Raw genomic sequence first — 21,197 nt, 5'->3', positions numbered from 1 at the left:
TAGTTACAACATAGTTAGTGCTAAAGCATACACAACACTTCTTAATTCATGTAGTATAACTTTTTGTATGGATGCATTGACTTTTTGAAACATGGAAATTCCTAAGTTTGCTTTTCCATGATCGAATCCGTCATATTCAAAACGATGGACATAGTTTACATAAAATAAAATAAAGCACATTGTAACTAATCCAAATTTCAATTTCCTCCCAACACACTACAAATGCTTTGTCTTCTCCCCTCAACATAACCTCAAAGGATGAGAGATTTGCAAGAGTTCTGATCTCCAGCTCATGTGGTTTCACAATCCCCAGTGTTAATGCATTTCCAGACAGAGCAAACGCATGGAACTTTTCATTTCTCTGTCTCTTTAGCGACTCTGCAGCTCTCAGTGCCCTAAGAGTTTTCACGGTCGCTAGAACCATGTCCATTTCAGTTTCCACCTTCTCGTTTGTCCACATCTCTATGGAAGATGGGTAGTCACATATCATGATAGACGCCTTTCGTTCAGAGTCTTGCGATGAAGGCAACCGCTGCCACAGCTCTTCTGTAATATAAGGCATAAATGGATGCAGCAATCTCAAACCAGTCTCGAGACACACCCAGAGAGCATCTTGTGCATGAATCCTTCTTTGAGTGTCAGCAGAAAAATAAGGCTTAATTGCCTCGATAAATACATCACAGAACTGGTATTGCCACCAAGCATACACTGTTGGCAGCATCCGATAATGCAAACGCATTCAAGGAATCCACTGTCTTCGATATTGTTAGTAAAGAAAGAATCCATTGGCAGCTGAAGGTCATGGTTTTAGGGCGTAGAGTTTGCACAGGAGGAGTATACCCATCGCCAAGCTTCATCATCGCAAATCTGACAGCATTCCACAGTTTGTTACACCACTGGCGGTAGCCATGGAATTTGGATTTCTGTATTTTTAACTAAAGAAATCCTCTCAAATCCTCCAAAATCATTAAAATTCAAATCCACAAATTGTTTTTAATAACAGTGGATTTTAAGGTGGATTTTTAAATCATTAGTTCAATAACACTGAATTTCATGAAACTTTTTAAAATTCATGTTTGAATAACATAGGATTTATAAATTCTACACAAATCTCTTAAACTTCCACTTTCAATACACCCCCTTATTCATTTACCTTTTGGTAAACAAAAAAGTAGGACACGAGTAGCAAAATATTTTATTCTATACTTATTTAAAAACATGTATACACACATGTCATTATTGGATTTTTGAAGCAAAGTTAGAAATAACAAGATTCAAGTTTCTTAGCTCTCTCTCGTGCACTACTCTCAGCCTCTGCATTGCCTTCCATGGAGTAACTTTTCTCCTGCAACCACAACGACATCATTTTCTCATAGCAAAAACACATATAGTACACTAAAACAAAGTGATGTTCTGCTTTTGAATGTATACCAGCAAACGCCACATGAAAGGAATACCATCTCTGGCCTTAATCCTCTCTCTGATTACTTCTTTGGCTGCATACATCAGAACCACGATTGTTTATCATCATACTAAGCAAGACGAGTATCCAAATTAGTAAGACTCTACAACAAGCCTTACCCGTGGAGGATTGGCCTGTCTTTAGCAGCAGCTGGCACCACATTTCGTTGAAAACATCTATTTGTTCGTCTGATGCCCCAACGATCTATTATTAACCATAAAACAGTTTAAAAGATCCACCAGAAATGTGTTTGATTCAGAGTATTTTGAGCAAGTCGCTGAAGAACGGTTTACCTTGTAACCAATGGCGTTGAACTCTGAACCCAGTAGTTCTAGAGCCTTTTCGTAGTTACCCCTTGCGTATTCATACACAGCTTCCCCAAGCTTATATGAAAACAAGACTGATATTGAGTACTAGTTACAATGATAAAGAAAGACGATCAAAGAGGGAGGGGGAATAAACAAACCTGAATCCCTTTCTGCATCACTTGTTGCTTCTTCTTGTTCTTCTTTGATAATCTGCAAGAACAACACAAGTTCATGACAAATTCGGTATCATTTAGAAACTGCAGAATAAAAGAAAGTCACACTAACCGGAACTTAAGGCCCTCAAGTAATTCATGAGCTCTTGAAGTCTCTCCAACCTTTGCTAGTGCCCAAACTATCAATATATCAAGGTGCCACTCCAAATACCAGTTTGCCTGAAATGTTAAAGCAAGTGGCCGAAAAATAAAAACTTATTCAACAAGATAACTCGTATAACTGCAACCGTTTTGGGATGATATAAAACTAGTGTATGGCTTACCTGATTAGTTAAACGAACTGCAAGGTTTTTGAGACGGTCTTCAAAACCATCAAGAGCATCTCTTACATCTAAACGTATCAACAAGCCCAATGCATTGAGATAAACCTAAAGAGTTGCAGACAGTTGAATATTGAATAGATGACGCAAAAGCATAAATTTGTTAATCAAAAAGAGGATTACTTCAGGAGGAACAGCATCGTCTTTCTCCAATTCTTTCCAGATGTGATGATCATAAATCTCCTCTACTTTACTCATTGGGGACCCTCCTTCTAAGTAACAGAGAGCAACATGCCACCAATTGTGTGTATACCTGAAAATTATGGACATGTTAAAAAAATAATATATCAGGGATTGTTAACAATAAGAGAAGAACTTGATAATCTGTGAGAGCCTTCAGGTAAGAGGGAATGCTTTACATGAAGGATGAGCAAGAGGGCCAAGTTCCTGCGAGTGCTTCCATGAACTCCACTGCTTCTTTAAACCGACATTCATGTTGAAGAACATGACACAACTGCAACAAATAAGTAAGATAGATAGAAAACATCATTAGTAAAAACTACTGAGTGATAATTATTACATGGAAACTGAGAATAGAGGATGCAAATGCTCAATGTTATGTAACTCACACAGTGATGTGCCCAAGCGTCTTCTTTGTTTATCTCATAGCCTTTTCTGGAAGCTGCCGCAGCTTCTTCCATTCGACCAAGTTCTAACAATGGGAACGCAAGTAAACCATGAATATAACTTTCTTCTTGATTCGCAGGTAGAACCTACAATATTAAGCAACTTTTATAGTCTTAGACAGGTGAATCATTCAGTGACCATCACTATCAATAAGAACTTAAGTACCTGCTGAACAAGACCCAAGAAGGGATCAGGTTGACCCATGTAGAAACTTAAAAGCTGCGCTCTTTTCAAAGAAGCCAAGTCCTTTGGGAATCTTTTAAGTAGCTGCAAACCACAATTAAAATTCAAAAACAAGTGACTCAAAAAGGCACAGAACTTTACATTCTGAACCATAACCATTTTTTGGGTGCCAGATACAAAAATATAAAACTAGATTCTAGAATAACATTTCAGATAAACTAACAATGAAAGTGATAACCAACCTTGGTGTGCATTTCAAAAGCCAAGTCGTCATCCCTATCCTCAGAGATTAGGTAAGTAACAGCCTCGTAAACCGCTTTCTCATAAGGTGTAGATTGTTCCTGAAGCCAACAAACTAAACTCAGGAAGTTTCCTCAAAACCAAAGTAGAATCTGAAATACAAAGACAGTGGATATAATAAACTGACGAGATTAGATGCCGCAGCTTCAACATAGGAATTAGCTCTAGAAGGATCAGATGAAGAAAGGAAATGAGCAGCTAAAATGCTGCCCAAAACACAATCTTTATCGTAGAGTGGTGCTTCTAGAATCACTTTCCTCTTCCTCCCATAACTAAGAACCTTCATCAACCACAGAACATGATCAACAATATTCACTGATATGAAATTACAAAGATGGAAACTTTAAGAATAATACTCCAGAAACAGAGCAGAAACTACCCACAAGATCGTAATTAAGCTACATAGTGACTCAAAAACGTATCAAATTCATAAAATGATCAAACCCTAGCCATAAATTTGATTGAAGAATAAAAAAATTGATACTTTTCTTAATGAAACCCCATCTAGATTCCATAGAGAAAAACCTCAATTTTGCATCGAAAATCTTAAGCCCTGTTGTAACCAATGTTCCAATCAATTTCATGATGTTTCAGTGACTAAAAGAGGGATAATTGAAGAAGAACCTGTTGAAAATAGGAGTTAATTGCGTCGATGCAAGCATCAGAAGAGGTATTAACCTCATAACCCCACCGAACACATCTCACTGTTTTCTCCATTTCAAGAGAACAGAGCTGCAAGTTTGCCGCTTCCTACAGGAACACTGTTGGTCTCTTTCTTATGGGTTTGATGATGGTTTGATTGATCGAAGCATGAAGGAGACAGCGATTTTGCATTTTGCTTGTCGTCGTCATCAATCACTCAATTCATTTTGTTATTAAAAAAAACTCGTGTCTTGTTACGAGTGAGTAGTATGACGTGTCCCTTTTTGGCTTTTCTCGCCTTTTGGATAAACCAATTAAGATTATTTTATTTTTTTCAGTATATATAAACAATTAACCAAATAATAATATGAAACTATATGCTAAAACATGAATGTGAAATAAAGAAAACTAAGAGAAATGAGGCTTCAAAATCAATAAAAACACAAAGATATCAAATAGAAGAAAGAAAAATCCAAGTGCATATGTTTTGGCACAAAATAGTAATACAGAAAGCATTAAAATATTCAAACATCAACTATTCATATTCCGAAGTCGAAACATTGCTTTTGAAGTTTCGCTTAAAACCCTCCTCAATCCTTTGCTTTACTAATTCAGTGACCTCTTCGACGGTTGGCATGTAAGGCCTAACAGCTTCATGGGCCCTAAACCTCACGGCCCATTGGATCAACCCAGGTGTTGTCTCTTCCCGGACAAACTTGTCGGCGGAAAACATCTCGATCACAGAGATCGGACCCAAAAGAGCCGCACATGCAATGTCAAGGTAGCCGATGGTTTCTCCTCCGAAAAACCCTAACCCTTTGCTGCTCTTCTGAAACGTCTCTTCTAGTATCGCCAAACACTCCGTCAGCTTTCCCGTCGCCGCTATTCTCTCTTCGTCGTTGTTTGCTCCGGTCAGCGCATTCGCCGCCTCGAAGCACTGTTTCAGACACATAACTCTTGATTTGACTAATCTAAACAGATTTATTAATAACAGAGACTAAAGTATCAAACTTTGACAAGAAGCAAAACAGAGCATGTAGAAGTGAGTCTCTAAACTGTTTTACCTTGTCGTCGATGTACTGAGCCCAGAACCGAGCAGACGCACGATCATAGGCATTAGAAGGAAGGATGGATGGATCAGAAGGCCAAGCCTCGTCGAGGTATTGAACGATGTTGAGGGACTCACAGATTGCAAGGTCACCATGAATGAGGACAGGGGTTTTCTTGTGGATAGGGTTAGATTTGAGAAGGAGTTGGCTCTTTTCCCCAAGATCATCATCAGGTTCTTCTAAGTACTCGTACTTGATAGATTTCAAGTGTAGAGCCACTCGTGGCCTAATGGAAAAAGGGTCATCCGAACAACCTATCAGCTTCACTGTATCGTTCTGAGCCATGTTTTCTCTTGGTTTTGTTGATCTGATCTCTCAAGTTTTTTTTTAGGTTTCATTTATAACAGAGTGAGTGAGTGAGAGGGAGGGAAGTGGAATTTGTTTATAGATGACAGAGTGAGTGAGAGGGAAGAAAGTGGAATTTGTTTATATAGAAGAGAGTGAATGAGGGAGGCAAGTGGAATTAGACGTCGTGTTTCTCGTTGATAAGAGCATGAACATGTGACCAGTAAATTTTTGCAGATTCAAACACATAACTTGTTGTGCACTCAAGAGGAAAAAAAACTTTCTACACGAAACAGAGAATACATTATTATTCTCTAATAAAAAGGATTTAAATCTTCTTTGAATATTCGTTGAAGCAAAGCTCTTTGGCGTTCGGAAAATCATGTACTCCCCAACAAAGATTTTTGTGAACTAAAGGTTCGAAGCAGCACCAACAATCCTTTTTAAGTGAGAACGAGCAAATGGTTTCGTAACATGGTGGGACATAGATCTTGCTCGATTTCTCTTCCTCTGTAGCCTCCAATCTCTCACCTACAAAGTTGATTTGAGACACACAAAACTTTGATGATTAAAAAAAGACATTTGACATATACGTGTGTGTATACTATATTAGAAAAGCTCTGTACGTACACTCATGCATAGCGAAGAGGGAAGCTATAACTATGCAAATCAGAGCTATTTGCGATAATTTCATGGCTGCTTAACTGTTTCAAATTAAGGACCTTGTTGTTTTACTGAGTTGTTGTAATCTTATTCAATATATATTCCATATTTGACATGTTTCACAATTAAGTTTCCAAATTTAAGGTGAGGCATGAATAGTTTGGTACAATCAATACTTTAGTCAAATCGATTGAAAGGTGAGGTTTCCTCCAGCAATTTTAGTATGGCAATATTTGTCATGAAAACATTGCAAAATAGGTATGGTAATGTTAATCAGGAACAACAAAATTTAACAAGTATTACCAGAATTATGACATATGCATTCAATTTTATACAAGAATGTAAAATACTGAATACGCCAAACTTGGTTCAGCACAAGAACCTAAAGCCTCTATGTTTCTTCTATGATCAATTTAATCATAAGCTATGGCAAATAATAAGAATAAAATTGATAATAGTAACGCACAAAGACCAAAAACCAATTAATCAGAAGTTTTGGCACAAAACACAGACAAATTTAAAGTTTCTCAAAGACAACAAACATCATTTTATTCGTATTCAACAACATTGCTTTTGCTTTTAAAAGCAAAAAACGCATCACTGAACATTGAACTTTTGCTTTGCGAATGCAACGACCTCTTCGACGGTTGGCATGTAGGGCTTAACAGCTTCATGGGCCCTAAACCTCTCGGCCCATTTGATCAACCCAGGTGTTGTCTCTTGCCGGAGAAACTTGACGCCGGAAAACGCCTCGATCACAGAGATCGGACCTAAAAGAGCCGAACAAGCAATGTCAAGGTAGCCGATGGTCTCTCCTCCAAAGAACCCTAATCCTTTGCTGCTCTTCTGAAACGTTTCTTCAAGTATCGCCAAACACTCCATCAGCTTTCCCACCGCCGCCATTTTCCCTTCGTCGTCTTTTGCTCCGACCACCGCATCCACCGCCGCAAAACACTGTTTCATAAACATAAAACAAAACCCTTGAGATGACTAATCTAGAGACTTCTGCGTTGAGTGTATAAATCGGATCTCAAGCTACACAGATCTATCAAGAACAGAGTATTTTTTGTTTAGCTCCATCTAAAAAGTTTCAAACTTTAGCAAGCAAACACAGATTAATCAAAATACCCATATCCGTAAATCGGATCTTAATCAGTCAGATCTATATTTGAGTGTCAAGATCCAAGCTTTTAGTTGAACCTCAAAAACTGAAGTATCAAACTGTGACAAAGCAAAACAGAGCATGAAACAGAGATCCACGGAAGTGAGCCTCTAAACTAGTTTACCTTGTCATCGATGTACTGAGCCCAAAACCGAGCAGATGCGCGATCATAGGCATCAGAAGGAAGGATTGAAGGAACGGAGGGCCAAGCCTCGTCGACGTATTGAACAACGTTGAGGGACTCAGAGATGGAGAGGTCACCATGGAGGAGGACAGGGACTTTCTTGTGGATGGGGTTAGATTTGAGAAGGAGTTCACTCTTTTCTTTAAGAACATCAGGTTCGTCTAAGTACTCGTACTTGACAGATTTCAAGTGTAGAGCCACACGTGCCCTAAGGGAATAAGGGCTAGACCAAGAACCTATCAGCTTCACTGTATCGTTCTGAGCCATGACTTCTTCTGGTTTTTATTGATCTGATGATAGTTAAAGAGTTGTTTGTTTTAGGTCAGAGTGTGATTTGTTTATATATAATAGAGTGAGTGAGGGAGGAAAGTGGAATTAGGAGTCGTGTTTCTCGTTGGCAGGTGGCTGATGAGTCAAAGGTGGTGTACTCTGAGTTATCTATTTTATCGACCACGTACCTATCAAATATAGTGATGGCTTTAATGTTTGGAATTTTCTACTATTATATTTTAGTTACCTAGGACTAGGAGTTGAATATATTTGGACCGCAGCAGCAAATACTTATTGTGGCTAACCAATGTTTACCAAATCCAAAAATTGTAGTACCGCCGCCGCCTTCAGGTTGCAATGTTTTGTTGTTGCATGAGAGAGTTTTGGTTGCATTAGCTGCTTCCTAACTTGCTATACTTTTTTTTTTGCCAACATCCAGTTTATCTTCCAATATTCTATGCAAAATGATTGAACGTGACAACACACCAATGGCTTTTACCGACCTCCCTCAAATCTCTTGCACCTTAGCTCTTTTTTTTTTTGGACCTTAGCTCTTTACACTTGGCATCTATTACTTTTTGTAAAGTGACTGCATTACAAAAACTAGTTATGAGAGAATGTGCCGGTTTTAGATATTTTGAGGCTAATAGCCAACTGAAAACACAATGTAAAAGGCTTGAAAGGTTTTGTGTCGTGGTGAGAACGAAATCCAGAACCAACCTGTAACTACTCTTAATCTAGAACCAACATGTAATCACACTCTTAATCTTCATCAGAATTCAGATAAAGTGATTAGGCCTGAACTTGCATGCATAAGGCTTTATAAACACCGCCAGGGAGGCTCAGCCTGAAGCAGCTTTATCCCATTGGTAATTTGGTGTCCGGTTCAGAGAGTTGTTTTGGCGAATAATCAGGAAAGGTCTTGACATAAGGTTACTGTTGTGAAAAACGAATCCACCACATAAGAAGAGAGTCTAGCATAGGGAGTACGTGGGAACCAATGCCAAGTGAACAGGAAAATCACAAAATGAAAAGCAAGTGCTGCAACTCTGTTTTGTGCGTCCTGTCAGATGCTTATTCCAGTCACTAACTAACAGCTTCGGTAATGTTCATAAGCACAAGTTTCCAAAAATTATTAAGCAAACAGTCTACTAATAGCAACTGTATGAATCTATTTATAGCTTTCCCACTTTATTTCCCTCAGAACCAGGCTAATCAAGGAACTTATACTCTCAACTAGCCAAGTTAGAATTAGCCAGACACTTGTTTAGCATCTTGATAAAAGAATTTCCAATGTAAGAATGCAGATGAAACAAGTACCTGTAAGGATTCAAAAATCCTCATTTTGGTAAAGATGTTGAAGAGATACCAGACCGTTGCGGCTTGTCTCATGGGCTTTACGTAGACTACTCAAGGTACAGGAGAAGTTATGTTCTTCCCTCATTACTTGCAGTACCTCTGGATTATATATTTGTAAACACTGCAAAAACTATTGACTTCTCAGTCAACTTCTCAAGAACCCTTCATTATATTATATATATATATATATAGATACATTATATATTGTTTCTATAATATACAGAGATCTAAAACAGTTAGCTCCATTATCACCCATCTGCTTCTTCATTTTCCTTTCTAACGAAAAATCCGTCAAAAAACAATGTTATGTCATCTCATGTTGCAGCATTGGGGCTTCCCGAGTCTCTGCAGCTTATCCCACATGCAAATCATCTGGCGAGGCGACTGATAATGAGCGGTGAAGTAGTCTTCTATGCAACCAAACTGACAGAACTTGAGGCTGTGAACCACTGCCACTGGTCTAGTCTCGTTGAACTTCTCCACCCACATTCCCATGCTCACATCTTCCATCTTGAATAACTGCAATGACCAAGAAGAACCAAGACCATATCATAAAAGGAAACATGAAAGGATCACCTCAAAATCTCATATCTACGTGAAGGATAACTTACTCTTAATCGCTTTTGTTCAAAATCATCGACAATGAACTTAGCTACATCATATGACAAGATGTAACCCGGACCATTTGCATATGGAGGATAATACTCTTCTGGCCATTCCTGGTTTCACAAGTCAGAAAAAATCAACATAAAGTCTAAACATCACATGTTTCTTTCTCAATAGAGTTTCAGGTCTGCCACAAAATCTATACCTCGAATGTCACAGCCCATTTCCCGGTACGCAATGGCTTATGGTTAAAATTAATGTTTCCAATATAAAGGCTCTCTCTTCCCTTAACCTTTTCTGCTTCCTGGATCACAGCATCCACACGCACAAATGTATCATCGTCACATTTCATAACGTACTTTGCCGCCACTGTGTTCACCTACAAGTTTTCCGGATGAGTAATCAGAAAAGTAATAAAAGGTAAGGAGAACAAAAGAGGGACGAAGAAGTTACCCCATATTCGCAGATGGCAACTGTCTTGAGCACAACAAGGTCATAATGATCCATGTACGGTACTATGACAATATCACCAAAGTACTCAGCTTCTTTCTTTAAATCCACATTGACTTCCTTTCTTGCATGCTGCAATATGAATTAGTATATTAAACCAATGGCTATATTTAGGTGAATTTTGTCTTTCAAGAGTTGTGCTTACCAATGCCACAAAGAACCGGGCAACAACTTTCGATGATCTGACCAGCTTCTGCTGCATCCATGACTTCCTCACTGCCATTCTCTCTGCAAAATGATTACCAGCAGAAAGAATTCCAATGAACAACTCTACAGGCTTCTGAGGTAACGAAGGAGCTTTCCATATCCTTTGCATCTCGAGATGCTTCTGCGGTGCAAAACTAGGATTTGTAGAAGGTAACGAGGCAGCATATACAGAATGCACATCAATGTTTCCTTTGACTGCTAATCCAGTGGCATCCTCCAAAACAAACCCCTGAAATATAAAACCATTCAATCATTGAAGTCTAGAGATGAACTATTAAGCGGTTTTGTCAGTCACTCACCGTTCTATAAGGAAAAGATGTGATATGTCTTCCATTCACACTAATATGATAACCTTCCATCCCAGCTCGAAGTGTAAGAACAAAAAGCTTCCCTTCAGCAAAAGGATAATCCCAATCATGTGTTATCATCTTCTTCCTCCGACCCATCAACCTATTCAACCACCATGTCTTCTTTGATTCATCAAAATCATCACCATTATTACCACCATCATCATCATCTCTCTTCCACCTCTCACATTTCACCTCTCCATCAACTATCACAAAAACAAATTAAAGTCTTTACCTTTTTCATCAAGATTAGGTCAAATTAAACAATAGTTTAAAGTCAACTCTAGTCTAACAAAAGTCAATACCATATTCTTCATCATCACTAGATTCACGACCATCACAACGTAAACCTGAGCCCCATTGCATTCGATAACAAGTGTTTTGCTCAATCACTGGTCTTCCACTCCAATCACCTTTAATCCTCGGGTTAAAATGAAGTATCCGAGGCGGATCTTCACCATCCACCGCCTTTAATCCTTGTAACTCCATCATGAACTGACTCACCATCGCCGTCTTATCACCATCTTTCTCAACGTGAGCCCAATGCGGCGTAGCCACGACGGTAATGTGAGATCCTAACGTTAACCCACACGGCAAAACCAAGATCCGACTCCGGTTCACAAACTCCGACTCAGAAACCGAAACCATATCCGGACATTTCTCAATCCGGGTCTTAACCGGAGCTTTATCGGGTTTGATTAAACCCGAATCGAGTCCGTCCCACATTTTTCGACCCATTGAAATCGCATGCTTCGCTGTTTTGTGAAAGATTGAGAATTCATCGCTGAATCCGCCATTGTCGAAGAAGCTCTCGTTGACGAAAATCTCAGAGACGGACTTAAATTCCCTCATTTTCCGCTCCGGTAACCGAAGCTGTACCCGACCCGGATCCTTGAAATGTCGATGTGGGTCTGCTTCTTCTTCTTCTCCGACAACCCAATTAGCTTCCCTACTACCACCACCAACAACCATTGGTCTCGGTAATGCGTCAGCAAAAGAAGAAGATGAAACATCATCAGACCCGGACCCAGACCCGGTTCTGAAGATGAATGGGATCTCGAAGCTCATGCAGAGGAAGTAAAAAAGCAGAACAACTAATAAGAACTGAACAAGCCCGAATCGAATCTGTGAAGAAGAATTATCGAGTTTAGACTTCTTCATTGCTCAAACTGAAGAAACCTAGAAACAAATTTGGAGAATGAAGAAGAGAATAAGAAGAAGGGAGGAAACAAAGAGCTTACAAATTTGGGTAAGCCATTAATGCAAAGTTTTACTAAGAAGAAGAATATGGAAAGATAGTGAAAGGAGAAAACTTTATTGAAGATTTGTTGATTCAAAACTTCAGAATTGGGAACAAAACAAAAGCTTTGAACAGAGATAATTCTGAGCCTTAGCGATATTTGGTAACCGGCGTGTACGACGAAGTTGTAAAGCCAATAACTATTAAAACAACGTCGTTTTTATCTCGCTGAGAATTTGCGCTTAAAAATGTTTCAAATTCACGATGTGTATAATAGTTATTAGGAATTAGAGTTTGTGATTGTTTGTGTAATAAACTTACGTCCTTTTATAAGCTTTGAAATTAAATTTTAGTTGACATCTTTAAATTCATAATTGTGAACGGCAAAAAAAAAAGTACAAACTTAAACGGTGATCATTAGGACGTTCACATTGGTGTAATGTGTAATGTATGCAAAACTCCAAATTAGTATACAAATAACCGCTAATGACGTTATTAATTATACTTTCGGTTATATTTTTCTTGGACCAAATTCCAAGTTCAAAAAGTAAATTTTTTATCATAGTAATATTTTTAATGAGTAATATAAAGAGAGCCAGGTGGTTTCGAATGTGATACCCACCACACATTCTCAAACATTATTTTAAGAAATCGGGAACTAGATTTTCTTGATATTAGTATTTATTTTTTGAAAGTTATAAAGAACATGAACCATTATTTTATGTAGTTTTGCAATTAGACAAATGACAACGTCGTTTATGGTCGTGTCGGTGTGTGGAACGTTAGTTTCGTTGGCCCAATTACAGTTCATTTATTTAGTCGTTGTCCATGTCGTTTAGTTTCGCTTTCACTACTCATTTTCCAAATTCAAATTTTCAAATCATTGCATATACACCACATAAATATACGAAATTACAATTTCAGATATATGAAATATTGAACTTGTTGTGTTTTACTACATAAGCTTGAGTGTTTGATATATTTAAAACCTGATTTGTTTGCTGGAATTGTGGGAAATAAAATTGGGTAAGAATGATATAACCCATGATTATGATCTGTATAGCATGTGCTAAAAGGTATTTGCTTTACGAAGAGTAACTAATAACAATATGGGTCCAATCTTTTAAACACATATGTAATTGGTTTAGCTAAGTTAATGATCTTTTAGATACACTAATAAGGGAATTCGAAATTGTGAAATAAATAATTTAAACATGTTGCTTAGTTTTTCTTTGAGATGAAAGTTAGGCTTCAGGTTTAAAACCAAGAAACAGTTGACCAAACAATAACCAAAAAAAAAAGAGTTAGGGTTGTGGAATTTTAACTAAAATTTGGTGGGAGTTCATATTCTTCACATGAATAGTTTCAAAAATATATATAAATATGATAAAATTCAAGAAGGAACATTAAACTTATAAGATAATGTAATAATACTATGAGTTAATAAACAACCAAAAAAATTTAAAGTTAATTACGTTTTTTACAGTTTTATTAATAATTAACTCGGATTTTTATTTTCACTAAAAGACTATCATCAAGCTGCATGCCAAACGAAACTGAAAAATTTTGACCCTAATTTAAGGTAGCCACTACAGATTGAAATATTGGTCACATATTGTGAATTAGACTAGTGCATACAACAAGTTTGAGGAGCATATGGAGACAATAAATATTTTGATTTAAAAACATTAAAGGTTAAAACTAATTCTTGGTGTAATATGATTTATTTATTTAAAAAAATGAAGCAACAACATTATTAATAAAAAAACTTGGGTTTTCTTAACTTATAAGGGCCCAAAACTTTCGCCAAACGGCACTTTTATATAAAGAGGCCCATTCTTCTTCTTTTTACCACAACACGAAAATTATTTATAAAATAATCTTTGTTTTTGTTGTTAATTTGTTGAGTGTGTATAGAAGATAATAATGGCAAAAGATGTACTTCTTCAACAAAGATAATAAGGAAACGTGACTTTGATTAAATCCTCAAGATCTTTTGTTTGGTCACAATGCTAGGTTAACTGTATAACGTATTAACTTTACATTGTGGTTATCTAATAGTAGTGGCAGACATTTACCTAGTCTTTGTTCTTTCGTGGTAATGAATTAATAGAGTTCAAAATCCTTTAGAAAACTCAAAGCTGCAAAGAGAAAGATTATGACTAGATATACATATATGAATTAAACGACAAACTGGAATTAACAAGCTAAGTAAGTACATGACGGCGTGCTAAATCAAATAACTTGTCGAATGCTAAATCTAACTTTTTATTATTAAACCCAGTCTTTATCTCCATTTAGATTGGATATTCTCCTCAACAAATTGAATCTTCTCTTAATTGGAATAAGTCTATCCATGAACCATTTATATATACATTTTTGCAGCCATTTTAGCAAATAAATCCTAGATTTGGACTTATTTACAATTAATGTCATTAGCATTAAATTTTTTTTCCAAAATAATTAATTTTACTTTAAATTTTTGATTTAAATTGTCAATCACATTATCAATCAAATTTAATCCCACCCAACTTCAAATCAATCCCTTAAAATTAGCATAAACATATTTGTTAACAATATTTTAAAACAAAGTTTTTTGTTAAATAAATATTATTCTTACTAAACGTTTTTTGTTTAAATAAATAAATTTTGTATTTGAACTTATTTACAATGTTATGTCACTGACATTAATTATTTATTAATGAAAATATTTAATTAAATATTTAAATCTTCTAAATCCTTGCTTTTAGAGTTATTATGTCATTACCTTATAAGCAAAAATATTAATTTTTTAAATATTATTATTTATATATTTAAAATTTATAAAACATTATTAATATTTAAACTTATAAAAAGTTTGATATATTACAATTTTTTACCATCATTATATAATATATAGAGTTTAAAAAATCTTAATTTTTTCTGTCATATTTTATGATTCAAAATTTTAAAAATAAACATATATTAACCAATTAGCAAAAAATGTGTGGGTTCAACGTCCCGCATCGACAAAAATATTTAGACAATGATTTATAAACATATCATAAATAAGATCAACATTAATATAAATAAATGGTTTTTTACGGGACGGGTTTGGCGGGATGGGTTTGGCACGACGTTACTTAATAACAATTGTAAACTATAAAATAAAAATATATTATAGATAGATACAATTTGCAAAAAAAAAAATATACTAATTTTAAAAAGATAAATTGTCACGGCGGTGTACCGCGGGATAAAATCTAGTGGTTTTGTAAAAGAGGATGGGAGAATACACGAAGCAAAATAACAATAAAAGCATTAATTATTCAAATAAAATATTATTCCAACTGAATTTAGCAACTATTTAAAGTTACAATTTACAAGAGTGATAATATGATCGTATAATTTTCTTTTTATATATGTGCAACGTAATATGATTGTATCTAACATAAAATTACAAATAAAAGGTTGATAAACTAATTGTAATTGAATGAAATGAATAGTTCCTTGTTTCTAAAGGGATTGGAACTCAAGATAACATATGATGTGCTGGATTAGATGGCTTTGCTTTGGAATTTTGGATAGTGTGTAAGGATTCATGGTTCCGTTTGGCAAGTAATTTACTTCTTCTTCTTTTTATATATATATATGATATAGGGAATATATTTGCAATCAAAATATCTGAGTCCAGATATATTCGTCGTACGTTTATTAATATATAATACTTACGCAATTTCTAATGAAATGCAATTTGAATATAGCTCCTTCGATTAATACTTTCCATAAGCTATATATATGCGGCCACCTTCATTTGTATCATTCTAAGTTAATCCTTACCAAAAAAAGAAATCATTCTAAGTTAATAAATACTCAACGGGTCCTCTCAAGTTTCGGTCATATCCAAAATTTTTTTGGTTTTCCTTCGGGATTGAACAATGGAGGCCTCGTGTACCATGTCATTGAAATGCATGGTAAGTTATCTTTCTTCCGTATACATAAGGTTGACTAGGTAGTTAATGCATATCTTTTGGTTATTTCATTTGCCTTCTCATTTATTCTTTTAACCATTGGATATACGATACTAATAGATCCATGCAGATGAAAAAGTACCATGAATGCATCTTTTAGGGTTAGCCTAATTAATTAATTAGAATGGGTTAAGAGACAATAGTTTTTAAGGGTTTGATTGATTCTTCCGCTGCCCACCCGCAAAAGTTGTATTTGCGGTTGCTAGCGTTTAAAATTAATCATAAACAAACGTTTTAAACCTTTCTAAACCGTTCAAAACCACTGAATTTAAAAGCTCATTTCCACAATTATTTGCGGTTGCGAACGGTAGCACCGTAGCGTAAGCAATTTATAAAATAATCAATCCTATATATATTTTAAAAATACATAAACACCAAAATAAAAGTTAAAATATATTATAAACTATATATATATATTAACGTTAATTCTCAAAACCCTAATTTTTTCTTTTTATCAAAATCATGCCGTCAATCTAAACTCTAAGGATAATAAAATACATGCTAAGTATTATAATAAAATTATTAATCCGGAGGATCTAAGAATTCAAAATATATATTTTTTAGTTTGTCATATTTTTTATTTATAATTTATTATATTACTTGATGCTGTTTTTTATGAACCAAATACATGAAGTAAGAAACATTTAACTATGAAATATATTTATTTTGAATAAGTATGTAATAATTATATTTTGTATAACCAAAAACCAAATCTAAATCTAAACAAAAAAAAACACTCTATAAAATTATCTAAAATCCAAATTTATTTTAAAACTAATAATATATTTGACTAAAGTTCGAAACCAAAAAAATATATATCAAACTATTCATATCGTATGAAGTTTCACTTTCGATACATCTTAAAACCAAACTTTGATCGAAATTCGGATTGAACTATATAGTTTGTTTATTGGTTAGCAGTTAGCACTATTCAACTTTCTAAAAACATGATATTTATTCAAATATTTGTACTGTAATGATAGGAAAATTCATATCTATTAAAAAACCAAGAATCAATTATGGATTTTGTCATTTTGATAGTGGCATTTATGGATTTTGCCATTTTTATAATAGTTTGTAAATTTTATTATTTTTCAGACTTCAAAAAATAATTAACATGTGTTTTATTAGTTTGTTTGGTTTTAGTCAAGTTTATGTAGTTCTTATGATTTAGTATTTGGTAATATTTATAAACTCATAAATACATATATTTCAATGTGTTAAAAATAGCAAAATCTGTATATTATTCAAAAAATGGTATTTTCATAAGATTTTTTAAAAAACATTATTCAAACAATGTGAAAATTCATCGTCCTTCGTGCATAAATTACTCTCTCTCTTTTTTGGTCAACAAATATTAGTCTGTTCTGTTTCGATTAGACTCACGCGTGAACTCTGTTTCGTAATCTCCGATAAACAGAAAGAAGAAAGCAGATTTGTTAGCTGTGGTTATGAGGTCAACACCTCTTCAGATGATTGCATTGCTTCCATTAACTCTTATTCTGACCAGGTTCGTCTCTCTTTTTCACATTAGGGTTGTCTTTAGTTTCTATGGTTTGATACTTTAGACGATTCGATGATGTGGTGGGTTTTGTAAAGTCTCCTTCTGTAGTTATCGAAGAGTATTGATTGTTCTGTCGATTGGAAAAAAGTTGTTTTGCTGAAAGATGATATTTGTAGCTTTCAAGTTGTGTTTTTCTGGTTTGCTATGCTTAAAGTTATGATTTTTATCTTTCGTGACATTGTTGCACCGTCTTATGAAGGTTCTTGGTTATGGAAGAGAGAAGAAGGTGATTCTAGAAGCGCCAAACTATGATAATGATTGTGTTTTGGCCAACATTTTGGCTGCTCATTACCTTAGCTCTTTTGACCCTGTTAGAGCCAGATCATATGCTCTAGCTGCAGAATCCCGTCTTGTAAGCTCTACCTTGTTATCTCTTTTAGTGTCTATGATTCATTCTAAGTGAAACAAATGATGCTCTGTAGCTATCCCATGTCTATAATCCGTGATACTTTATGAGTTTGGTGTCATTGAGCTCTCTGAAATTCATTGGTTTTAGGGGAAAGCCACACTGTATGAGAAGGCAGTTTTCGAGGCTGTTAGTTACTTACTCTCTGAGAATATGGACGACGATGTGGCTTTGGAGTTACACTCTAAGGTTAGGATATTTCTTGGCTTCTTGTTCTTATTAGTTCTTCTTGCTATAGCTTGATATATCTTTCCTTTGACGCAGTTATTATAACTCTTGTATATAACTCTTTTATGTTTTGCAGCTCTTGAAAAAGTTCCCGAAAGATTTGCTATCTTGGAAGAGAGTAGAGACTCTGTGTTCCTACATGGGTCGACACGATCTCTCTTTGCCTCTTTTCCGGAAGGTATGTAAGATGTTGAAATCAAATTGATGGATACCTCATGACTTATAAATGAAACATGATCTTTGTTATCACTATCTTTGATTAATTGACTTCCCTCACTGAACAACGTAAACTTGGCAGATTCTACCGCAGAATGAAGGCCAAGTTTATGTTAATGGTATGCTTGCATTCTGTTTAATTGAGCTTGGACATTTGAGAGAAGCTGAGGAAGCTGCTAGGAAAGGCTGTGAGATCAACGAAAACGATTCTTGGGCTCATCACGCCGTGAGTTTCCAACACTTATTGTCCCGGTCTTTTGTTGTTACTTGGTAATCCATATACAAAATGTCATTAATAATGTCTCTTTTTGGCAGTTATGTCATGTTCTTCAAACTGAATGTCGTTTTAAAGAAGCAGTAAAGTTCATGGAAGAACACTCAGATTCATGGGATTCTTGCTCATCCTTAAGGTAATAGCATTTACAAACAAGTAAGAACCATCTTCTGATCATCTCTGGAATCACCTGCTAAAGAAAACTAGATAATTTTTGAACATTTTAATTAGGTTTTCGCATAATTGGTGGCACGTAGCTGTTTGTTACTTGGAAGGAGGGTCTCACATAAGTAAGGTAGAAGAAGTATATGATCATCAGATGTGGAAAGAGCTGGAGAAAGACGATGCTGTTGCTAGAGATGTAATTCCCTTATCATTTTTCTTCCCCTTAAAAACTGAACTTCCATTAGCAATCTGATGTTTTATACTTGTACTATTACACATCAGGTTTATACGGATGCTCTTGGTTTGTTGTTGCGTTTAGACACACGCGGTAAACTAGATGATGGGTTTCAGGACAGACTAGAGAAACTGGCAGACTCTTTGACTGATAAAGTAAGTGATGCACTTGTTTGCCCTTGCGTTCATATACATTTATTTTGCTCTTCTTTTAATAACGATTTGTGCAACTTCGAATGTTCAGGCAATGTGGTATCAAGACTGGCTTTTTGATATTACGACAATTTGGGCATTGAGTAAAGTTGAAAAAACTTCACTAGCACATGAATTGCTCGAGGGCCTCAAGTCCCGGTCAGTACTACCGCTTTCTCATTTGTGACATTTTTTCCAAATGGAGAGTTTTGTCTCTTGACTTATCATCTGGCTAATATTATTACTCTAACAGAACATCCGCTATGAACCCGAAGAAACAAAAGCTGATGCAGAAAGCGATTCTGGTCTGTTCTTGCTGATCCTGATTTACAATTATGGAGACTTTTTTGAGTTCTATGTCATATCATAAGAACCGTCTTTTTCTTTCTTTCAAATCAGCTTGCTGAAGCTGTTTATGAATACGGGAAAGGAAACTACGAGATAGCTTTAGAACTGCTTGGATTAGACTTTGACGCTGCTAACTATAAGGTAATGCGATGTTCTTATAAGATATATGTCAAATCAAAACTTATTGAAGAATACACAGCAAATGCTATTGTCTCTTTTGGTGACGATATAGGTGATTGGAGGATCGGGTTTACAGATGGATGTTTTTAATGAAATCTGGTACAAGTTGCTGTTACTCAACGGCAAATCTTCAACTGGTACACTCCTCAAAAACACTATTATATCCATATACTTCGGCTATATCTTCGTTTTCTCAGCTACTAACTCTGCGTTTACAACACCCGAACCTGCAGCTATTGAAGTACTAGAGAAGGTGACCAAACAGAGAGATGGTGCTCCTTTCTTGTGGCGTTTGCTGGTAAGTCATTTATATGACCAGACAAGACAAGTTGATTCATATACGTCTACAGTTTATGAAACGTTGACTTTCTTTTGGCAGGAAGAGAGTTACTCAATGGAAGGCAAGGAAAAAGCTGGTATAAGTGCAGGTAAGAAAGCAAAAGCATTGGAATCTTCATATTTCAAGTCTGCTTGATCGCCAAAACGGCATTTGTCTTGTTGTTTTATAATAAGTCAATGGTTATGGTCAATGCATAAGAATAATAATAATTTTGTTAATATAATTGAAATTTACATTCTATTGACTTTGTATTAGTATTTTATAAAGATGTTTATGAGAAAAAAACTACTAGAAGACCATTAAAATGGATCTTGAAAGCTGTATGTTACAGTTAGATATGTTGTTCAATTGCGACATGGAAACATGTCTAAGGATTAGGGGACGCCCATTTCTGCATTTTTTATATGATTTTTAACATGCAACTTTTTTTTATCTTAATAAAGATATTTTATATTTTAATAATAAAATGACTTAAATCTTAGTCCTATACACGAGATTATTTCAATAACATTCAAAGAAAAATTGAATACCACATTATTGATCTCCAAAATGTCAAGTGACTGTATCGCAAATTCTATATAAATTTTTTCAAAAAGGCTGATAAAATTAATTATTTTTTTCGAACATATATCTTATAATTTACACCAAGCTTCCAACATTAATTTCGTAATTTAATATCTAAAAACTTGTAACTTTTTTTTTTTTAATACTAAGAGGTTCTGAACCGAAACCCGTAAGCTCTCCAGACCCGAAACCACATCCACATCATGTAAATTACATGCATCAGTGTATCACTTAAACAAGAAGTCGTGAAACTTCCATGAATTTATAAGGTTGATCTTATAGTGATTTTCTCATACCATATAAAATACACCAATGACCAGACGTCTAATATGTTTCTGAAATTCACTATAAACAAATTAGTGTTAAGACTTGTAGTTACATGCGTCACCTAAAAACATTGAAATTTCATGAGTTCTCCGGAAAACAAACCAATATATTTATTTGGTGTGGAAGGTACAA

The 21,197-nt window shown here is 35.2% G+C and overlaps 7 protein-coding genes and 1 long non-coding RNA gene across 12 annotated transcripts; 2 read left to right on the top strand and 6 right to left on the bottom strand.

The window, feature by feature from the left end:
• Positions 1-136: 136 nt before the first annotated feature.
• AT1G27160 (valyl-tRNA synthetase / valine-tRNA ligase-like protein) lies at positions 137-909 on the bottom strand (the record flags this gene model as incomplete). The annotated part of the gene is made up of 1 exon (NM_102478.1): positions 137-909. The coding sequence occupies exon 1, from the start codon at positions 737-739 to the stop codon at positions 137-139; it is 603 nt and encodes a 200-aa protein (NP_174036.1). The 5' UTR covers positions 740-909.
• A 107-nt stretch (positions 910-1,016) lies between these two features.
• Positions 1,017-4,319, bottom strand: AT1G27150 (Tetratricopeptide repeat (TPR)-like superfamily protein). Its single transcript, NM_102477.4, has 14 exons — positions 4,058-4,319; positions 3,561-3,713; positions 3,376-3,474; positions 3,116-3,217; positions 2,893-3,036; positions 2,683-2,777; positions 2,447-2,576; positions 2,267-2,371; positions 2,056-2,162; positions 1,929-1,980; positions 1,756-1,845; positions 1,582-1,666; positions 1,432-1,496; positions 1,017-1,345 (listed from the first exon to the last, which is right to left on the bottom strand). Exons 1-14 carry the CDS (start codon positions 4,148-4,150, stop codon positions 1,259-1,261), a joined length of 1,407 nt encoding a protein of 468 aa, NP_564271.1. The 5' UTR covers positions 4,151-4,319; the 3' UTR covers positions 1,017-1,258.
• A 93-nt stretch (positions 4,320-4,412) lies between these two features.
• On the bottom strand, positions 4,413-5,523 carry GSTU14 (glutathione S-transferase tau 14). Its single transcript, NM_102476.4, has 2 exons — positions 5,140-5,523; positions 4,413-5,012 (listed from the first exon to the last, which is right to left on the bottom strand). The coding sequence occupies exons 1-2, from the start codon at positions 5,467-5,469 to the stop codon at positions 4,611-4,613; spliced, it is 732 nt and encodes a 243-aa protein (NP_174034.1). The 5' UTR covers positions 5,470-5,523; the 3' UTR covers positions 4,413-4,610.
• Positions 5,524-5,797: 274 nt separating this feature from the next.
• On the bottom strand, positions 5,798-6,163 carry AT1G27135 (maternally expressed family protein; the record flags this gene model as incomplete). The annotated part of the gene is made up of 2 exons (NM_001084132.1): positions 5,798-6,000; positions 6,100-6,163. 2 exons carry the CDS (start codon positions 6,161-6,163, stop codon positions 5,798-5,800), a joined length of 267 nt encoding a protein of 88 aa, NP_001077601.1.
• Positions 6,164-6,429: 266 nt separating this feature from the next.
• Positions 6,430-8,047, bottom strand: GSTU13 (glutathione S-transferase tau 13). The gene is made up of 2 exons (NM_102475.3): positions 7,419-8,047; positions 6,430-7,086 (listed from the first exon to the last, which is right to left on the bottom strand). Exons 1-2 carry the CDS (start codon positions 7,743-7,745, stop codon positions 6,730-6,732), a joined length of 684 nt encoding a protein of 227 aa, NP_174033.1. The 5' UTR covers positions 7,746-8,047; the 3' UTR covers positions 6,430-6,729.
• A 387-nt stretch (positions 8,048-8,434) lies between these two features.
• Positions 8,435-8,636, top strand: AT1G06043. The gene has a single exon (NR_139011.1). It is a non-coding gene; the product is annotated as an other RNA (long non-coding RNA).
• Positions 8,637-9,242: 606 nt separating this feature from the next.
• On the bottom strand, positions 9,243-12,318 carry AT1G27120 (Galactosyltransferase family protein). 2 transcript variants are annotated; one of them, NM_001332746.1, is made up of 8 exons: positions 12,019-12,258; positions 11,083-11,902; positions 10,730-10,983; positions 10,369-10,659; positions 10,167-10,295; positions 9,919-10,092; positions 9,719-9,826; positions 9,248-9,626 (listed from the first exon to the last, which is right to left on the bottom strand). In NM_001332746.1, exons 2-8 carry the CDS (start codon positions 11,843-11,845, stop codon positions 9,417-9,419), a joined length of 1,929 nt encoding a protein of 642 aa, NP_001322256.1. In that variant the 5' UTR covers positions 11,846-11,902; positions 12,019-12,258; the 3' UTR covers positions 9,248-9,416. The 2 variants fall into 2 exon arrangements, with proteins under 2 accessions (NP_174032.2, NP_001322256.1); NM_102474.4 differs by having other exon boundaries at positions 9,243-9,626; positions 11,083-12,318.
• A 3,404-nt stretch (positions 12,319-15,722) lies between these two features.
• Positions 15,723-20,544, top strand: AT1G27110 (Tetratricopeptide repeat (TPR)-like superfamily protein). 4 transcript variants are annotated; one of them, NM_102473.4, is made up of 15 exons: positions 15,723-15,970; positions 17,448-17,537; positions 17,791-17,943; positions 18,088-18,186; positions 18,302-18,403; positions 18,524-18,667; positions 18,757-18,851; positions 18,947-19,076; positions 19,163-19,270; positions 19,359-19,465; positions 19,560-19,611; positions 19,706-19,795; positions 19,887-19,971; positions 20,068-20,132; positions 20,214-20,507. In NM_102473.4, the coding sequence occupies exons 1-15, from the start codon at positions 15,935-15,937 to the stop codon at positions 20,307-20,309; spliced, it is 1,452 nt and encodes a 483-aa protein (NP_174031.2). In that variant the 5' UTR covers positions 15,723-15,934; the 3' UTR covers positions 20,310-20,507. The 4 variants fall into 4 exon arrangements, with proteins under 4 accessions (NP_174031.2, NP_001320398.1, NP_001117363.1 ...); NM_001332745.1 differs by having other exon boundaries at positions 19,706-19,971; NM_001123891.2 differs by lacking the exon at positions 15,723-15,970 and having other exon boundaries at positions 17,373-17,537; positions 20,214-20,544.
• The last annotated feature ends 653 nt before the right edge of the window (positions 20,545-21,197 follow it).

This window comes from Arabidopsis thaliana (assembly GCF_000001735.4).
Source record: "Arabidopsis thaliana chromosome 1 sequence".
NCBI lineage: Eukaryota > Viridiplantae > Streptophyta > Magnoliopsida > Brassicales > Brassicaceae > Arabidopsis > Arabidopsis thaliana.
The sequence above is the reverse complement of the archived record's forward strand: the minus strand, read 5'-3'. Positions and strand labels throughout refer to the sequence as shown.

Coding starts and splice junctions, on each gene's coding strand:
- GSTU14 (NM_102476.4), bottom strand. CDS start 5,469: ATGGCTCAGAACGATACAGTGAAGCTGATAGGTTGTTCGGATGACCCT. Junction 5,013..5,139: donor CTCAGTACATCGACGACAAG/GTAAAACAGTTT, acceptor TGTCTGAAACAG/TGCTTCGAGGCGGCGAATGC.
- AT1G27110 (NM_102473.4), top strand. CDS start 15,935: ATGGAGGCCTCGTGTACCATGTCATTGAAATGCATG. Junction 15,971..17,447: donor CCATGTCATTGAAATGCATG/GTAAGTTATCTT, acceptor TCCGATAAACAG/AAAGAAGAAAGCAGATTTGT. Junction 18,404..18,523: donor CTTTGCCTCTTTTCCGGAAG/GTATGTAAGATG, acceptor TAAACTTGGCAG/ATTCTACCGCAGAATGAAGG.
- GSTU13 (NM_102475.3), bottom strand. CDS start 7,745: ATGGCTCAGAACGATACAGTGAAGCTGATAGGTTCTTGGTCTAGCCCT. Junction 7,087..7,418: donor CTCAGTACATCGATGACAAG/GTAAACTAGTTT, acceptor TTTATGAAACAG/TGTTTTGCGGCGGTGGATGC.
- AT1G27120 (NM_102474.4), bottom strand. CDS start 11,938: ATGAAGAAGTCTAAACTCGATAATTCTTCTTCACAGATTCGATTCGGG. Junction 10,984..11,082: donor TAGTGATGATGAAGAATATG/GTATTGACTTTT, acceptor TTTTTGTGATAG/TTGATGGAGAGGTGAAATGT. Junction 9,827..9,918: donor AATGGGCTGTGACATTCGAG/GTATAGATTTTG, acceptor TTGTGAAACCAG/GAATGGCCAGAAGAGTATTA.
- AT1G27150 (NM_102477.4), bottom strand. CDS start 4,150: ATGGAGAAAACAGTGAGATGTGTTCGGTGGGGTTATGAGGTTAATACC. Junction 3,714..4,057: donor TTAACTCCTATTTTCAACAG/GTTCTTCTTCAA, acceptor TGGTTGATGAAG/GTTCTTAGTTATGGGAGGAA. Junction 2,778..2,892: donor ACGCTTGGGCACATCACTGT/GTGAGTTACATA, acceptor TATTTGTTGCAG/TTGTGTCATGTTCTTCAACA.